Source organism: Oncorhynchus nerka, linkage group LG7, assembly GCF_034236695.1.
Source record: "Oncorhynchus nerka isolate Pitt River linkage group LG7, Oner_Uvic_2.0, whole genome shotgun sequence".
Classification (NCBI taxonomy): domain Eukaryota; kingdom Metazoa; phylum Chordata; class Actinopteri; order Salmoniformes; family Salmonidae; genus Oncorhynchus; species Oncorhynchus nerka.
The window spans coordinates 21,645,570-21,667,163 of record NC_088402.1 but is presented as its reverse complement, the minus strand read 5'-3'; the positions used below and the strand labels follow the sequence as shown (position 1 = coordinate 21,667,163).

Sequence of the window (21,594 nt, the reverse complement as noted above, 5' to 3'; positions counted from 1 at the left end):
CACACACACACAGCTACATGACATCCTCATTAAGCCCCCAAGCCCAGAGAGACTTCCCAGTCAGTAGCAGCTCCCCTGATACAAACATACACTCTCTCTGATAGACCAAACACACACACTCTCTCTGATAGAACAAACACACACTCTCTCTGATAGACCAAACACACACTCTCTCTGATAGACCAAACACACACTCTCTCTGATAGACCAAACACACACTCTCTCTAACTGGAGAGCACAGCTGAACTCATCTAACTCTGACACTTGGAATGACATATAGTGTATATCCCCTCTACAATAAGAACTAGAAACTTCCATTCTGTTAGTGTGTCTCCCCTCTACAATAAGAACTAGAAACTTCCATTCTGTTAGTGTGTCTCCCCTCTACAATAAGAACTAGAACCTTCCATTCTGTTAGTGTATCTCCCCTCTACAATAAGAACTAGAACCTTCCATTCTGTTAGTGTATCTCCCCTCTACAATAAGAAGTAGAACCTTCCATTCTGTTAGTGTATCTCCCCTCTACAATAAGAAGTAGAACCTTCCATTCTGTTAGTGTATCTCCCCTCTACAATAAGAAGTAGAACCTTCCATTCTGTTAGTATCTCCCCTCTACAATAAGAAGTAGAACCTTCCATTCTGTTAGTGTATCTCCCCTCTACAATAAGAAGTAGAACCTTCCATTCTGTTAGTGTATCTCCCCTCTACAATAAGAAGTAGAACCTTCCATTCTGTTAGTATCTCCCCTCTACAATAAGAAGTAGAACCTTCCATTCTGTTAGTCTACAAGAAGAACCTTCCATTCTGTTAGTGTATCTCCCCTCTACAATAAGAAGTAGAACCTTCCATTCTGTTAGTGTATCTCCCCTCTACAATAAGAACTAGAAACTTCCATTCTGTTAGTGTATCTCCCCTCTACAATAAGAAGTAGAACCTTCCATTCTGTTAGTCTACAATAAGAACCTTCCATTCTGTTAGTGTATCTCCCCTCTACAATAAGAAGTAGTACCTTCCATTCTGTTAGTGTATCTCCCCTCTACAATAAGAAGTAGTACCTTCCATTCTGTTAGTGTATCTCCCCTCTACAATAAGAAGTAGAACCTTCCATTCTGTTAGTCTACAAGAAGAACCTTCCATTCTTGTACAGGGGAGGTGAAGACCCATTGTATTGCACCCGGTGTATTGCCGCTTTCCATGTTGTCTGTTGTCTGTAGCTTGTGAAGTGTGCAAAAACTGTGTTGCTTTTATGAAATTTGTCCTGCTGCTTTTTGTTCTATGTTGCTCTGTCTGTATGCTACGTCTTGCTTGTCCTATGTTGCTCTGTCTGTATGCTATGTCTTGCTTGTCCTATGTTGCTCTGCGTGTGCTCACTGCTCATTGATTGTCTATATTGTAATTGTTTTTAATAACCTGCCCCAGGGACTGCGGTTGAAAATTAGCCGGCTGGCTAAAACCGGCACTTTTACTGAAATGTTGATTAATGTGCACTGTCCCTGAAAAATTTAAATAAACTCAAACCCACCACATTTACATTTAGAATGTGTGCCTCCCAAGCAACACCCTATTCCCTAATATACTGCACTACTTTAGACCAGGACCCATAGTAGTGTTGACATGTCTCCCTTTACTGTATAGATTGGTTGTGCCATTTAAAGCAACACCCTATTCCCTAATATACTGCACTACTTTAGACCAGGACCCATAGTAGTGTTGACATGTCTCCCTTTACTGTATAGATTGGTTGTGCCATTTAAAGCAACACCCTATTCCCTAATATACTGCACTACTTTAGACCAGGACCCATAGTAGTGTTGACTGTATAGATTGGTTGTGCCATTTAAAGCAACACCCTATTCCCTAATATACTGCACTACTTTAGACCAGGACCCATAGTAGTGTTGACTGTATAGATTGGTTGTGCCATTTAAAGCAACACCCTATTCCCTAATATACTGCACTACTTTAGACCAGGACCCATAGTAGTGTTGACTGTATAGATTGGTTGTGCCATTTAAAGCAACATGATTTATTTTGTGATCTTCATTTAAATGTTCTTAATGCATATTCATTTCTCTATTAATAATTGAACCTCTTTCATGCTCTTATAAGCAGTGCTGCCCACTTAATTCCCCCATGATGCACACTGCCACCTCAGGCCTCTTTCTTGAAATATGTTTTATGTAGATTACTCCTGCGTCAACAGAGCGTAGCCCCGGAGTTTGAAAGTGCAGGCGTGTGTGTGTATCATCTACAATCCTCATCTACATTCCTGCTGACCGACTAGTGTAATATGATCATTCACACGCTTAGGAAAAAGAGACACCAGGGAGCAGTACTTTCTAATATCCCAGTCTGGGGCATGACAACATGCTGTATTAATGTGGGATACTGGATCAGTGATTGAAAGAAGTTTTGCGCCCCCTATTGGTGTAGTAACAAAGCCGATACATTCCTGAACTGCTGAGAATGTTCCGTAGAACCAGCTTCAACTGGCAAAAACATTTTGGATCCCTGGGAAATGTTCATTTTGTAGCAAGCTTACTGTTTTATCACAAAATAAGATGATGTTAAGGCCTCGCATGAGAGTCTTTTTGTTGTTTAAATTTATTGTTGGCCATTTTTGGTCAGTTTGTTGCCATCTTTGCAAACAACGCCTGTTGTGTGACTGTCTGTCTGTCTGTCTTTCTTTCTTTCTTTCTTTCTTTCTTTGACTCCAACTGCTTCCCAAACCATACTTTGGCTTTGTTTGTCTGTCTATCTCTCTGTGCATGTTATTTGAGTGTGTTTATTTGGTCAAATATCCTCCTCCACTTCTATCACCATCTTATCTCTACCCATTCCCCTGTGTTAACCAGAGCCCTGTATATCTTTATTGCTTTGGTCTCAGTGTAATTCTGTTTGGCCAAATGTGTTGTCCTCTGTATTGTATCACATGTTACTGGAGCAAGTCAGCCTTGTGTTGCCATCTACATCTGGGCTCTGGGGCCATATGTATGAAGCATCTCAGAGTATGACTGCTGGTCTAGGATCAGGACTGCTGGTCTAGGATCAGGACTCTCCTGTCCATGCAAACTTATTCATTACGAAAATCCCATACAGCCCCCTGTTCTGGTCTTATCAGAAAGAAGCTACAGTGACAGATCGTACACACACACACACACACACACACACACGCACGGGCAATGTGTCTATTGTCTAACCATAGCCTCCATCTGTCTACTAAGACTTGAGCCCGTTCTTCCGTGGTCATTGTTCTCCTCTGATGCCAAAGTTTCTTAAATCTTTGCAGACGCTATCAGAAACTACAGAAGATAATGAAGCCATGGTAAGCCCTCCCTTTCCCTTCCCCTCCCCAGTCAGATAACTACCCTGACTGGCTTTGTACTCTTCCCTCTAATCTACCCGGCAACTGAGTCTGCATGATTCAAAACTTATTTTAAACTGATGGGAAACAACATGGCTGCCATCGCTGGCTTTCATCTTGAAATCAAACTTGTTTGTTTTGTTTATCTCTGGTTACATCCCAAATGGAACCCTATTCCCTACATAGTGCACTACTTTTGACCAGGGCCCAGGCCCTATATAGGGAATAGGTTGATATTTGAAACTCATCCTCTCTGTACCATGTAACCGAATCAACATTGATCTCAAATTTTTGCATGAGGTATTGGGCAATTGGTTGATGTTCAAAGGGAACTAACCGCATACTCTTGTTTCACGTGGGACGTTGTTTTGAAGAGCACCATGACAATGACTCATAAGGAAACTCACAGGCACAACTCAATTCTTGTTTCTAAACTTGATGTTAAAGGGTGTATTCACTAGTAACCAAACGGAAGCTAAACAGGCTGAAACGGGGAGGGACCTACCTGAACTTTTAGAAACAATTAGAAACACTTGTAGTTCCAAAACGTTTTTACATCGTAAAACGTTTTTGCTACAGTTTGCCCTAATGAATACACCCCATTTGATGAGCACTTTAATGTTAGGTGTTGGTGGTGGTGGGTTGTTAGAGATGTTAATTGGGCAGTCCTTTACACCCTATTCATATGAATATTCTGCAGTTCACTGTCCTCACCCTGTAGTGTAAAGACATCATTCTGTAGGGTTACATTCTTTCGTCTTGTCAACATGTCGTTCTTACATCTTAAATGAGTCAACTTTTTTTAGAATGTTACAGGTCTATTGCATTAGAATTGCATTTATTTTTAATGAACCTTTATTTAACAAGGCAAGTCAGTTAAGAATAATAAGAATATAATAATTTGAGTAGAATCATGTACTTACTTATTTACAATGACGGCCTACCTAGAATAATTTGAGTAGAATCATGTACTTACTTATTTACAATGACGGCCTACCTAGAATAATTTGAGTAGAATCATGTACTTACTTATTTACAATGACGGCCTACCTAGAATAATTTGAGTAGAATCATGTACTTACATTTACATGATCCTTTCATACATCACGTAACTTCCCACTGCCATGTGCAAACGCTTACTCACCCCAGTCCAACCGTGGACTAAGTACTACTAATGAATGTGTCTGAGATGTGAGCCATAATGTTGTCTGTGATTGACCAAATGTGTTAATGAATTAACCGTATGTTGCTAAGCCTGTAATTGGTCTGGTCCTGCCAGTGTGTTATTAACAAAATGTTTTGTTTTTACCAACTTTATATTATTTATCATGTAGAATTTCTTTACATATATACATATTTTTTTGCTTTTTTGTATTATGTTTATGAAATGTGTTTGTACTTAAAAAGTACATATGGCATGTTGTTTTTTTGAATATTAAAGATTACTTTCAAGTCGGGCATTGGAGACTATTGGCCAACTTTATTAAATATGAAGCACTATTAAAATCGGACTTCAGGGGGCAATATTTTACAATATTTCCCACATGATATCTAGAGGTGTGCTTCACCGTTTTGATTTATACAGTATTTCAGGTTTTTGTCATGACTAATCACACAGTTAATTTCTGAAAATGTCAAAAACAGCAATTAATTTATATAATCTTCATTTATTGCTTATCATTTGTATTTTTCTATGAGATTTATGTAGGCTGTTTTTCCTGTGAACTTCTGCTGGTGATTCAACATAACAAATTGTAACACTTTTGCTCCTTTGATGTCAACTATAGTCTCTACAAATAACTATCTACTAGTAACTGCATGGGAATGATTAATGAATGAATGATCTCCAGCTACGTGGCTCTGCTCCCCTGCTCTGTCTGGCTCCTGCTGGCTCTCTGTTTCCTCCGGTTGTTCATGAAGGACTGAGTCATCTGTCTGACCCATCGGGAGCCGCAGTTGTCGTCCTTCTCCTCTCGCATTTCTGTGCCCTCAACATACCTGGCTGTGGCTTCACCCTGTCCTCTCCTCCGCTCTCCCTGGGACCAAGGCTTTTGGCTGCTTAGCTATACGCGTGGCAGCACCAGTGGCAGAGACGTTTCTATTGGCTGTTGTTGTTGTGTTTCAGTTTCGGCGACTTGTTGTCGTTCACGCTGACAGCGTTTGTGGAGCTCATGGACCACGGCATCGTCTCCTGGGATACCTTCTCTGTCGCTTTCATCAAGAAGGTGCCTGCTCATTAAGTGTGTGTGGTGGGCGGGGCTGTGTGGTGGGCGGGGCTGTGTGGTGGGCGGGGCTGTGTATGTGTGCTCTTCTGTCAGCTTCATCAAGAAGGTACTCCAACAAACCAGTATCAAGTTGTGTTATAGATCATGTGTAAAATCCATGTGCTAAATGAGAAAGAAGGTGCACAAACAAACTAAGTCATGTTGAATTGCGGATCATGTGTATGAACAAACTGAAAAATATGAATTAGAAAGGTGCCTGCTCTCAAACAGTTTATAACATGTATTAACGCATGTTAATAACATGTTTGTAATACCACACACTGGAATTACATGATATTAAAGTGTTTGTAAACTTTGAAATACCTCTGAAATAGAGCCCATGTAGTCGCTGAATAACAATCCCCATGTGACTCTTTTTTATTTTTTATTTGTATGTGTCTTCTCGTCAGTTACTAACACTTCTCTATTGCAGATTGCAGGTTATGTGAACAAGTCAGCCATGGACACGGCTGTGCTGCAGCGGTCCCTGGCCATTCTGGAGTCCATGGTGCTCAACAGTCAGGACCTCTACCAGAAGGTGGCGCAAGAGATCACCATCGGACAGCTTATACCCCATCTGCAGGGGTGAGCGAGAGCCGCACGGTCAACTGCACTCAGCTATATTATTAAATGCCTGAGATATAAATTATCCCTAATTGCAGATTACCGTGAAACACTCTTTAACCTTTAGGAAGATTTGACAAAATAGATTTGGGGCCATATGTATCATGTGTCTCAGAGTAGGAGTGCTAAACTAGTATCAGGTCCCCCCTGTCCATATAACCTTTTTCCTTAAGATCGAAAAGGCCAAACTGATCCCAGGTCAGCACACCTACTCTAAGACGCTTGATATATCTCTACTGATCTAATGAACTTAAACTCTCTAGTGTCCATGATTGGGAAGTACTGTAACAGAAAGAACAAGAAAGTAATACATTGAGAAACATGGCAGATAGATCAAGTGTGTGTGTCCCAAATGAAACCTGTTTCCCTTTTATAGTACTTGGAACAGGACCCATGGGGAATAGGGTTCCATTTGGGATGCGTCCTATATCCCTGAATGTGTAGTGAATAATAGGTTCAGCCCAGTGTGATTAGTACCGGCATGGCTGAGTAGCCACACTACTGACCACAACTACTGACCACATCCACACAACTACTGACCACATTTACTGACCACATCCACACAACTACTGACCATATCTACTGACCACACCCACACAACTACTGACCACATCCCACATCCAACTACTGACCACATCTACTGACCACATCCACACAACTACTGACTACATCTACTGACCACATCCACACAACTACTGACCACACCCACACAACTACTGACCACAACTACTGACCACATCCACACAACTACTGACCACATCCACACAACTACTGACCACATTTACAGACCACATCCAAACAACTACTGACCACAACTACTGACCACATCCACACAACTACTGACCACACCCACATAACTACTGACCACATCCACATCTACTGACCACACCCACATAACTACTGACCACATCCACATCTACTGACCACATCCACACAACTACTGACCACATCCACACAACTACTGACCACATCTACTGACCACATCCACACAACTACTGACCACATCCACACAACTACTGACCACAACTACTGACCACATCCACACAACTACTGACCACGTCCACACAACTACTGACCACAACTACTGACCACATCCACACAACTACTGACCACAACTACTGTAACTATAACTATAGACAGTTGCATAAATTACCATAATATAACTCACCAACAGTAACTCTTGAACCGTTCAAGTTCGATACACCAAACCAAATGTTATATGTTCAGGCAATCCTAACTTATCATCTACTGACTTTTTCAACACTACCACTACTATAACTATAACCAGTCAGTACCATTACTACTGTAGACACGACCACTACTATAACCAGTCACTACCACTACTATAACTATAACCAGTCAGTACCATTACTACTGTAGAGACGACCACTACTATAACTATAACCAGTCACTACCACTACTATAACCAGTCACTACCATTACTACTGTAGACACGACCACTACTATAACCAGTCACTACCACTACTACTGTAGACATGACCACTACTATAACTATAACCAGTCAGTACCATTACTACTGTAGACACGACCACTACTATAACCAGTCACTACCACTACTATAACTATAACCAGTCAGTACCATTACTACTGTAGACACGACCACTACTATAACCAGTCACTACCACTACTATAACTATAACCAGTCAGTACCATTACTACTGTAGACACGACCACTACTATAACTATAACCAGTCACTACCACTACTATAACTATAACCAGTCACTACCACTACGATAACTATAACCAGTCAGTACCATTACTACTGTAGACACAACCACTACTATAACCAGTCACTACCACTACTATAACTATAACCAGTCACTACCACTACTATAACTATAACCAGTCACTACCACTACTATAACTATAACCAGTCAGTACCATTACTACTGTAGACACGACCACTACTATAACCAGTCACTACCACTACTATAACTATAACCAGTCAGTACCATTACTACTGTAGACACGACCACTACTATAACTATAACCAGTCACTACCACTACTATAACTATAACCAGTCACTACCACTACGATAACTATAACCAGTCACTACCACTACTACTGTAGACACGACCACTACTATAACTATAACCAGTGACTACCATTACTACTGTAGACACGACCACTACTATAACTATAACCAGTCAGTACCATTACTACTGTAGACACTACCACTACTATAACTATAACCAGTCACTACCACTACTATAACTATAACCAGTCAGTACCATTACTACTGTAGACACTACCACTACTATAACTATAACCAGTCACTACCACTACTATAACTATAACCAGTCAGTACCATTACTACTGTAGACACGACCACTACTATAACTATAACCAGTCACTACCACTACTATAACCAGTCACTACCACTACTATAACTATAACCAGTCAGTACCATTACTACTGTAGAGACGACCACTACTATAACTATAACCAGTCAGTACCATTACTACTGTAGACACTACCACTACTATAACTATAACCAGTCACTACTACTACTATAACCAGTCAGTACCATTACTACTGTAGACACGACCACTACTATAACCAGTCACTACCACTACTATAACTATAACCAGTCAGTACCATTACTACTGTAGACACGACCACTACTATAACCAGTCACTACCACTACTATAACTATAACCAGTCAGTACCATTACTACTGTAGAGACGACCACTACTATAACTATAACCAGTCACTACCACTACTATAACCAGTCACTACCATTACTACTGTAGACACTACCACTACTATAACCAGTCACTACCATTACTACTGTAGACACTACTATAACTATAACCAGTCACTACCATTACTACTGTAGACATGACCACTACTACTACTATAACTATAACCAGTCACTACCACTACTATAACTATAACCAGTCACTACCATTACTACTGTAGACACCACCACTACTATAACTATAACCAGTCACTACCATTACTACTGTAGACACGACCACTACTATAACTATAACCAGTCACTACCACTACTATAACTATAACCAGTCACTACCATTACTACTGTAGACACTACCACTACTATAACTATAACCAGTCACTGCCACTACTATAACTATAACCAGTCACTACCACTACTATAACTATAACCAGTCACTACCACTACTATAACTATAACCAGTCACTACCATTACTACTGTAGACACCACCACTACTATAACTATAACCAGTCACTACCATTACTACTGTAGACACTACCACTATGATAACTATAACCAGTCACTACCATTACTACTGTAAACACCACCACTCCTATAACTATAACCAGTCACTACCACTACTATAACCAGTCACTACCATTACTACTGTAGACACTACCACTACTATAACTATAACCAGTCACCACCATTACTACTGTAGACACCACCACTACCATAACTATAACCAGTCACTACCACTACTATAACTATAACCAGTCACCACCATTACTACTGTAGACACTACCACTACTATAACTATAACCAGTCACTATCACTACTATAGCTATAACCAGTCACTACCACTACTATAACTATAACCAGTCACTACCATTACTATAACCAGTCACTACCACTACTATAACTATAACCAGTCACTATCACTACTATAACTATAACCAGTCACTATCACTACTATAACTATAACCAGTCACTACCACTACTATAACCAGTCACTACCACTACTATAACCAGTCACTACCACTACTATAACCAGTCACTACCACTACTATAACTATAACCAGTCAGTACCACTACTATAACCAGTCACTACCACTACTATAACTATAACCAGTCACTACCACTACTATAACTATAACCAGTCACTACCACTACTATAACTATAACCAGTCACTACCACTACTATAACTATAACCAGTCACTACCATTACTACTGTAGACACCACCACTACTATAACTATAACCAGTCACTACCATTACTACTGTAGACACTACCACTATGATAACTATAACCAGTCACTACCATTACTACTGTAGACACCACCACTCCTATAACTATAACCAGTCACTACCACTACTATAACCAGTCACTACCATTACTACTGTAGACACTACCACTACTATAACTATAACCAGTCACCACCATTACTACTGTAGACACCACCACTACTATAACTATAACCAGTCACTACCATTACTACTGTAGACACTACCACTATGATAACTATAACCAGTCACTACCATTACTACTGTAAACACCACCACTCCTATAACTATAACCAGTCACTACCACTACTATAACCAGTCACTACCATTACTACTGTAGACACTACCACTACTATAACTATAACCAGTCACCACCATTACTACTGTAGACACCACCATTACCATAACTATAACCAGTCACTACCACTACTATAACTATAACCAGTCACTATCACTACTATAGCTATAACCAGTCACTACCACTACTATAACTATAACCAGTCACTACCATTACTATAACCAGTCACTACCACTACTATAACTATAACCAGTCACTATCACTACTATAACTATAACCAGTCACTACCACTACTATAACCAGTCACTACCACTACTATAACCAGTCACTACCACTACTATAACTATAACCAGTCACTACCACTACTATAACCAGTCACTACCACTACTATAACCAGTCACTACCACTACTATAACTATAACCAGTCAGTACCACTACTATAACCAGTCACTACCATTACTATAACTATAACCAGTCACTACCACTTCTATAACTATAACCAGTCACTACCACTACTATAACTATAACCAGTCACTACCACTACTATAACTATAAACAGTCACTACCACTACTATAACTATAACCAGTCACTACCACTACTATAACTATAACCAGTCACTACCATTACTACTGTAGACACTACCACTATGATAACTATAACCAGTCACTACCATTACTACTGTAGACACCACCACTACTATAACTATAACCAGTCACTGCCACTACTATAACTATAACCAGTCACTACCACTACTATAACCAGTCACTACCACTACTATAACTATAACCAGTCACTATCACTACTATAACTATAACCAGTCACTACCACTACTATAACTATACTACTATAACTATAACCAGTCACTACCATTACTATAACTATAACTAGTCACTACCACTACTATAACTATAACCAGTCACTACCACTACTATAACTATAACCAGTCACTACCACTACTATAACCAGTCACTACCACTACTATAACTATAACCAGTCACTACCACTACTATAACTATAACCAGTCACTACCACTACTATAACCAGTCACTACCACTACTATAACTATAACCAGTCACTATCACTACTATAACTATAACCAGTCACTACCACTACTATAACTATACTACTATAACTATAACCAGTCACTACCATTACTATAACTATAACTAGTCACTACCACTACTATAACTATAACCATTCACTACCATTACTATAACTATAACTAGTCACTACCACTACTATAACTATAACCAGTCACTACCACTACTATAACTATAACCAGTCACTACCACTACTATAACTATAACCAGTCACTACCACTACTATAACTATAACCAGTCACTATCACTACTATAACTATAACCAGTCACTACCACTACTATAACTATAACCAGTCACTACCACTACTATAACTATAACCAGTCATTACCATTACTATAACTATAACCAGTCACTACCACTACTATAACTATAACCAGTCACTACCACTACTATAACTATAACCAGTCACTATCACTACTATAACTATAACCAGTCACTACCACTACTATAACTATAACCAGTCACTATCACTACTATAACTATAACCAGTCACTACCACTACTATAACTATACTACTATAACTATAACCAGTCACTACCATTACTATAACTATAACTAGTCACTACCACTACTATAACTATAACCAGTCACTACCACTACTATAACTATAACCAGTCACTACCACTACTATAACCAGTCACTACCACTACTATAACTATAACCAGTCACTACCACTACTATAACTATAACCAGTCACTACCACTACTATAACCAGTCACTACCACTACTATAACTATAACCAGTCACTATCACTACTATAACTATAACCAGTCACTACCACTACTATAACTATACTACTATAACTATAACCAGTCACTACCATTACTATAACTATAACTAGTCACTACCACTACTATAACTATAACCATTCACTACCATTACTATAACTATAACTAGTCACTACCACTACTATAACTATAACCAGTCACTACCACTACTATAACTATAACCAGTCACTACCACTACTATAACTATAACCAGTCACTACCACTACTATAAACTATAACCAGTCACTATCACTACTATAACTATAACCAGTCACTACCACTACTATAACTATAACCAGTCACTACCACTACTATAACTATAACCAGTCATTACCATTACTATAACTATAACCAGTCACTACCACTACTATAACTATAACCAGTCACTACCACTACTATAACTATAACCAGTCACTATCACTACTATAACTATAACCAGTCACTACCACTACTATAACTATAACCAGTCACTACCACTACTATAACTATAACCAGTCACTACCACTACTATAACTATAACCAGTCACTACCACTACTATAACTATAACCAGTCACTATCACTACTATAACTATAACCAGTCACTACCACTACTATAACCAGTCACTACCACTACTATAACTATAACCAGTCACTACCATTACTATAACTATAACTAGTCACTACCACTACTATAACTATAACCAGTCACTACCACTACTATAACTATAACCAGTCACTACCACTACTATAACTATAACCAGTCACTACCATAACTATAACTAGTCACTACCACTACTATAACTATAACCAGTCACTACCATTACTATACCTATAACTAGTCACTACCACTACTATAACTATAACCAGTCACTACCACTACTATAACTATAACCAGTCACTACCACTACTATAACTATAACCAGTCACTACCACTACTATAACTATAACCAGTCACTACCACTACTATAACTATAACCAGTCACTACCACTACTATAACCAGTCACTACCACTACTATAACTATAACCAGTCACTATCACTACTATAACTATAACCAGTCACTACCACTACTATAACTATACTACTATAACTATAACCAGTCACTACCATTACTATAACTATAACTAGTCACTACCACTACTATAACTATAACCATTCACTACCATTACTATAACTATAACTAGTCACTACTATAACTATAACCAGTCACTACCACTACTATAACTATAACCAGTCACTACCACTACTATAACTATAACCAGTCACTACCACTACTATAACTATAACCAGTCACTACCACTACTATAACATTTTTCATGGTTCTCTGTTGTTATCCATCTAATGACAGGACTGATCAGGACATTCAGACCTACACCATCGCTGTGATTAACGCCTTGTTCCTCAAGGCCCCAGAGGACAAGAGACAGGTAGGTTACACACCCTCATATACACGCACGCATAGCCACACACACCCTCATATACACGTATAGACATACACGCACGCACAGCCACACACACACACACACATGAACGCTCTTACATACATGCACGCACAGCCACACACACACACATGAATGCTCATACATACACGCACGCACAGCCACACACACACACACATGCACGCTCATACATACATGCACGCACAGCCACACACACACACACATGAACGCTCATACATACATGCACGCACAGCCACACACACACACATGAATGCTCATACATACATGCACGCACAGCCACACACACACACACATGAATGCTCATACATACATACACACACGCACAGCCACACACACACATGTACGCTCATACATACACACGCGTGCTCACACACACACTCATACGCAGTCATATATACTCACACACATGAGCGCTCATACATACATACCTGTGCACACGCACACACCACACACACACACACTCATACACAGTTACATACACACACACCTTTGTCTCTTATTGTGGGGAACATGGTTTACTGCGTGGCTGTGGGTGGCAGGAAGGATAAATGCATTCTGGATCTTGAGGAGGACTGATTCATATGCATCAGAGAGCGAAAGGGTTCAGTCCAATCTCCCTTCTGCTGACTCCGATGGATGGGACTGGTGCAACAAGTTCAAAATATGCCTTACATTTCAGACAAGGGTGTGCATATCCCTTTCTGAAACACCCTTGTAGAGTGGGGTCACGGCCAGGGTCAGCCATTATCAACAGCGACCCTGGAGAAATTAGGGTTGAGTGCCTTGCTCAAGGGCACATCAACAGATTGGGGGTGTACGTATCCTTGTTTGTCCCTTTCGTCCTGGCCTTAAACAGTGCAGTAATACATCTCCTTTATAGGGCGATAAGCATTCCCCTCTACCTCTGCTCAGTAGAGATAAAGATGGGCCCTGGTCAAAAGTAGAGTACTATACAGGGAATAGGATGCACACCCTCTCTCAGCTCCGATGACGTCACCCACCGTTCTTCTCCGTGGGCTAGCCTTTTGCACGCTGGGCTCTAACCAACCAGACAAGGCCTAGCTGTCATTAGAAATAGACCCTCCCAATAGAGGGAAACAGTGTCAACTAAAAGAATCCTCACATTGTTAATGCTCACTTTTGTTCTTCACATGCTCATTTCATGTTTCTTTGTGAAACATTGATTTGCAATCTATTCTACACTAAAGCACAAACAAAAGCGGAATACCTTTTATGTATACTGTAAAAACACCAGCAAATCAGCGGCAAGTGATTTGAATTTTGGATCGTATACCAATGTAAGCCAGGTTTGAAACGATTATGTTTAAGTCAAATACTATATCTGTTTGTGATTCTTCCGCAGTCTACAAATGATTTGTAAATATGTTCCGGCCCCCTGACCATCCGCTTAAGAAAAGATTGTCCCGAGGCTGAATCTAGTTGATGATCCCTGCATTACTGCATTACATTTCTGTGTTGTAAGCTGTATAGAAGAAGGCCAGCATGTGCTGGAGCATCATTTCACTAGAAGGGTGACACACAATATTCCCGAATCTAATGGGAACCAAAGGGTTTGGCTGTGTGTTTGAGGATCAGGGGGAGGAAGATAACTGCTACACAGCATAGCTGTCATAATGATCTGCACCACTAACAAAAATATGCCTTTTCACTTCTCTTCCTCTTTTCTGTCTCGACTCACCCCCTTCTTCTCTCTCTCTATCTGACTCTTCTTTCCTCACTGCACTCGTAATGGTAGTTTGATGAGAGCAGTGTGAACATCCTTGATTGTCCTCTGACAGTAAGTGTACTTTGATTAGCGACCTTTTCTAGCCTCCAGTAGATGAAGTGTGTCATTAAAAACCACCACTGGCTGGGAGGTCTAACTCATCAAACTGAGACAGAGAGACACTTTTTGGTCTCTCCAGAAGTTTATAGTGTCTCCACCAAGAACATTTATATTTTCTGTCCATAATCCACGTTTATTTTAATATAGAGCTTCCTGAAAGAAAAATGTGTTTTCTGTGTAATGGATATGTATATTATAATATACCTGACTTACTTTCTCCCCTCTCCCTCTCCCTCCTCCTCTCTCTTCTTTTCTTTCTCTCTCTGTCTCTCTCTCTTTCTGTGTGTGTGTGTAGGAGATGGCCCATATTCTAGCCCAGAAGCAGCTGCGTTCCATCATACTGAGTGTAAGTGTGTCTAGTCATATGCCCTCCATCTGTACCTCTCCTCTGCATCACTGGTTTTAATCTTTCTCTCTTGTTCCCTCGCTTCCTGTTTATCGCACAGCTCCAATGTGATATCATATCACAGAGAAATGTTACACTCGCAAACATCTTACAAATTTGTCTGCCTTTCTCTCTCTCTCTGCCATTCTCTTCTCTCTGCCTTTTGCTCTCTCTCTCTCGCTCTGCCTTTAGCTCACTCTCTCTGCCTTTCTCTCTCTCTTTCTGCCTTTCTCTTCTGCCTCTCTCTCTTTCTCTCTCTGCCTTTCTCTCTCTCTCTCTGCCTTTCTCTCTCTCTCGCTCTGCCTTTCTCTCTTTCTCTCTCTCTGCCTTTCTCTTCTCTGCTTTTCTCTCTCTATGCCTCTGCTTTTCTCTCTCTCTCGCTGCCTTCCTCTCTCTGCCTTCCTCTCTTTCCTCTCCCCCTCTTTCTCTCTATCTTTACTTTCTATTTCCCTGTTAATTTTTATATATATTTTTTAATTATTTGTCTCTTCTTCTCTCTCTCTTTTTCTCCCCTTTCCTCTAGAATGTGATCCGGAGCCCTAAGCCAATCAATGATGAAATGGCCCACCAGCTGTATGTGCTGCAGGTCCTGACCTTTAACCTCTTAGAGGACCGCATGATGACCAAGATGGACCCTCAGGACCAGGTTCAGTACAGTAGGCCTCTCAACTCAATGTCCCCCAAGTTGTTGATCACATTTTAAACGCCATAGGCCTTGACAAATAGTATTTTTACAGATGAGTCCTGAATTATATACATTACAGAAAATACACACATCGAAATATAAATACAAAATGCAAGCAGAAAGAAAAACATAAAAACTAAAACATTAATCAGTAATAATTTCCTCAATCAGCTTTCTGAATCAAATTTAAGAATTTTTTAAAGATCAATCCACAAATTAGGTGCAAGATCACGAACATGTACCGAACTACTACATGTACACTACATGTACCGGACTACTACATGTACACTACATGTACCGAACTACTACATGTACACTACATGTACCAAACTACTACATGTACACTACATGTACCGAACGACTACATGTACACTACATGTACCAAACTACTACATGTACACTACATGTACCAAACTACTACATGTACACTACATGTACCAAACTACTACATGTACACTACATGTACCTAACTACTACATGTACACTACATGTACCGGACTACTACATGTACACTACATGTACCGGACTACTACATGTACACTACATGTACCGGACTACTACATGTACACTACATGTACCGGACTACTACATGTACACTACATGTACCGGACTACTACATGTACACTACATGTACCGGACTACTACATGTACACTACATGTACCAAACTACTACATGTACACTACATGTACCGGACTACTACATGTACACTACATGTACCGGACTACTACATGTACACTACATGTACCAAACTACTACATGTACACTACATGTACCTAACAACTACATGTACACTACATGTACCTAACAACTACATGTACACTACATGTACCTAACAACTACATGTACACTACATGTACATAACTACTACATGTACACTACATGTACCGGACTACTACATGTACACTACATGTACCGGACTACTACATGTACACTACATGTACCGGACTACTACATGTACACTACATGTACCGGACTACTACATGTACCGGACTACTACATGTACACTACATGTACCGGACTACTACATGTACACTACATGTACCTAACTACTACATGTACACTACATGTACCGGACTACTACATGTACACTACATGTACCTAACTACTACATGTACACTACATGTACCGGACTACTACATGTACACTACATGTACCTAACTACTACATGTACACTACATGTACCTAACTACTACATGTACACTACATGTACCTAACTACTACATGTACACTACATGTACCGGACTACTACATGTACACTACATGTACCGGACTACTACATGTACACTACATGTACCGGACTACTACATGTACACTACATGTACCTAACTACTACATGTACACTACATGTACCGGACTACTACATGTACACTACATGTACCGGACTACTACATGTACACTACATGTACCTAACTACTACATGTACACTACATGTACCGGACTACTACATGTACACTACATGTACCGAACTACTACATGTACACTACATGTACCGGACTACTACATGTACCGGACTACTACATGTACACTACATGTACCTGACTACTACATGTACACTACATGTACCGGACTACTACATGCACCGGACTACTACATGTACACTACATGTACCGGACTACTACATGTACACTACATGTACCGGACTACTACATGTACCGGAATACTACATGTACACTACATGTACCTGACTACTACATGTACACTACTCTAGAGAACATATATTTAGTTTTACCTGCATTTAGTACTAATTGCAGGTCAATAACAAATGTCTGTAATACAATAAAGGCTGAGTGTAGTTCAGATAGAGCCTGGTCAACCGGGGGGGAAATATCATACACAACAGTGTACATCGGCATACAAGTGCAGGTTACAAGTTTTTACGGACAAGTCGATATTGTTATTGTAAACAGTAAAAAGTACAGGATGCAGAATCGACCCCTGCGGGACACCTTTCGTAATATCCAGGAAATCGGATTTAACACCATCAGTAGATATATACCGAGTTCTATCTGTCAAGTCATTTTTAAAACAGTGACATGCAGCCTGGTCTTGGCCAATTGAGGAAAGCCTCTGAATTAACAGTGAGTGATCAACAGTATGGAAAGCCTCTGAATTAACAGTGAGTGATCAACAGTATGGAAAGCCTCTGAATTAACAGTGAGTGATCAACAGTATGGAAAGCCTCTGAATTAGCAGTGAGTGATCAACAGTATGGAAAGCCTCTGAATTAACAGTGAGTGATCAACAGTATGGAAAGCCTCTGAATTAGCAGTGAGTGATCAACAGTATGTAAAGCCTCTGAATTAGCAGTGAGTGATCAACAGTATGGAAAGCCTCTGAAATAGCAGTGAGTGATCAACAGTATGTAAAGCTTTTGAATTAACAGTGAGTGATCAACAGTATGGAAAGCCTCTGAATTAACAGTGAGTGATCAACAGTATGGAAAGCCTCTGAATTAACAGTGAGTGATCAACAGTATGGAAAGCCTCTGAATTAACAGTGTGTGATCAACAGTATGGAAAGCCTCTGAATTAGCAGTGAGTGATCAACAGTATGTAAAGCCTCTGAAATAGCAGTGAGTGATCAACAGTATGTAAAGCTTTTGAATTAGCAGTGAGTGATCAACAGTATGGAAAGCCTCTGAATTAACAGTGAGTGATCAACAGTATGGAAAGCCTCTGAATTAACAGTGAGTGATCAACAGTATGGAAAGCCTCTGAATTAACAGTGTGTGATCAACAGTATGGAAAGCCTCTGAATTAGCAGTGAGTGATCAACAGTATGTAAAGCCTCTGAATTAGCAGTGAGTGATCAACAGTATGGAAAGCCTCTGAATTTGCAGTGAGTGATCAACAGTATGGAAAGCCTTTGAATGAACAGTGAGTGATCAACAGTATGGAAAGCCTTTGAATTAACAGTGAGTGATCAACAGTATGGAAAGCCTTTGAATTAACAGTGAGTGATCAACAGTATGTAAAGCCTTTGAATTAACAGTGAGTGATCAACAGTATGTAAAGCCCTTGAATTAACAGTGAGTGATCAACAGAATGGAAAGCCTCTGAATTAGCAGTGAGTGATCAACAGTATGGAAAGCCTCTGAATTTGCAGTGAGTGATCAACAGTATGGAAAGCCTCTGAATTCGCAGTGAGTGATCAACAGTATGGAAAGCCTCTGAATTAGCAGTAAGTGATCAACAGTATGTAAAGCCTCTGAATTAGCAGTGAGTGATCAACAGTATGGAAAGCCTCTGAATTTGCAGTGAGTTATCAACAGTATGGAAAGCCTTTGAATGAACAGTGAGTGATCAACAGTATGTAAAGCCCTTGAATTAACAGTGAGTGATCAACAGTATGTAAAGCCTCTGAATTAGCAGTGAGTGATCAACAGTATGGAAAGCCTCTGAATTAGCAGTGAGTGATCAACAGTATGTAAAGCCTCTGAATTAGCAGTGAGTGATCAACAGTATGTAAAGCCTCTGAATTAGCAGTGAGTGATCAACAGTATGGAACGCCTCTGAATTAGCAGTGAGTGATCAACAGTATGTAAAGCCTCTGAATTAACAGTGAGTGATCAACAGTATGGAAAGCCTCTGAATTAGCAGTGAGTGATCAACAGTATGTAAAGCCTCTGAATTAGCAGTGAGTGATCAACAGTATGGAAAGCATCTGAATTAACAGTGAGTGATCAACAGTATGTAAAGCCTCTGAATTAGCAGTGAGTGATCAACAGTATGTAAAGCCTCTGAATTAGCAGTGAGTGATCAACAGTATGGAAAGCCTCTGAATTAGCAGTGAGTGATCAACAGTATGTAAAGCCTCTGAATTAGCAGTGAGTGATCAACAGTATGGAAAGCATCTGAATTAACAGTGAGTGATCAACAGTATGTAAAGCCTCTGAATTAACAGTGAGTGATCAACAGTATGGAAAGCCTCTGAATTAGCAGTGAGTGATCAACAGTATGTAAAGCCTCTGAATTAGCAGTGAGTGATCAACAGTATGGAAAGCATCTGAATTAACAGTGAGTGATCAACAGTATGTAAAGCCTCTGAATTAGCAGTGAGTGATCAACAGTATGTAAAGCATCTGAATTAGCAGTGAGTGATCAACAGTATGGAAAGCATCTGAATTAACAGTGAGTGATCAACAGTATGGAAAGCATCTGAATTAACAGTGAGTGATCAACAGTATGTAAAGCCTCTGAATTAGCAGTGAGTGATCAACAGTATGTAAAGCATCTGAATTAGCAGTGAGTGATCAACAGTATGTAAAGCCTCTGAATTAGCAGTGAGTGATCAACAGTATGGAAAGCCTCTGAATTAGCAGTGAGTGATCAACAGTATGGAAAGCCTCTGAATTAGCAGTGAGTGATCAACAGTATGTAAAGCCTCTGAATTAACAGTGAGTGATCAACAGTATGTAAAGCATCTGAATTAACAGTGAGTGATCAACAGTATGGAAAGCATCTGAATTAACAGTGAGTGATCAACAGTATGTAAAGCCTCTGAATTAACAGTGAGTGATCAACAGTATGTAAAGCCTCTGAATTAACAGTGAGTGATCAACAGTATGTAAAGCCTCTGAATTAACAGTGAGTGATCAACAGTATGTAAAGCCTCTGAATTAACAGTGAGTGATCAACAGTATGGAAAGCCTCTGAATTAACAGTGAGTGATCAACAGTATGTAAAGCCTCTGAATTAACAGTGAGTGATCAACAGTATGTAAAGCCTCTGAATTAACAGTGAGTGATCAACAGTCTGTAAAGCATCTGAATTAACAGTGAGTGATCAACAGTATGGAAAGCATCTGAATTAACAGTGAGTGATCAACAGTATG

At 39.8% G+C, this 21,594-nt stretch overlaps 1 protein-coding gene across 3 annotated transcripts in view; it reads left to right on the top strand.

Annotated features, from left to right (window-relative positions):
- The window catches only part of LOC115131252 (engulfment and cell motility protein 1-like), a 231,846-nt gene that overhangs the window by 88,415 nt on the left and 121,837 nt on the right, over nt 1-21,594 (top strand). For 2 of the 3 annotated variants that reach the window (XM_065020322.1, XM_065020321.1), the window contains exons 7-12: nt 3,290-3,325; nt 5,490-5,589; nt 6,062-6,213; nt 13,733-13,811; nt 15,986-16,036; nt 16,599-16,721. In XM_065020322.1, coding sequence (XP_064876394.1) covers nt 3,290-3,325; nt 5,490-5,589; nt 6,062-6,213; nt 13,733-13,811; nt 15,986-16,036; nt 16,599-16,721 — 541 coding nt within the window. The remainder of the gene's footprint in view (nt 1-3,289; nt 3,326-5,489; nt 5,590-6,061; nt 6,214-13,732; nt 13,812-15,985; nt 16,037-16,598; nt 16,722-21,594) is intronic. The other variant, XM_065020323.1, reaches the window with a different exon arrangement.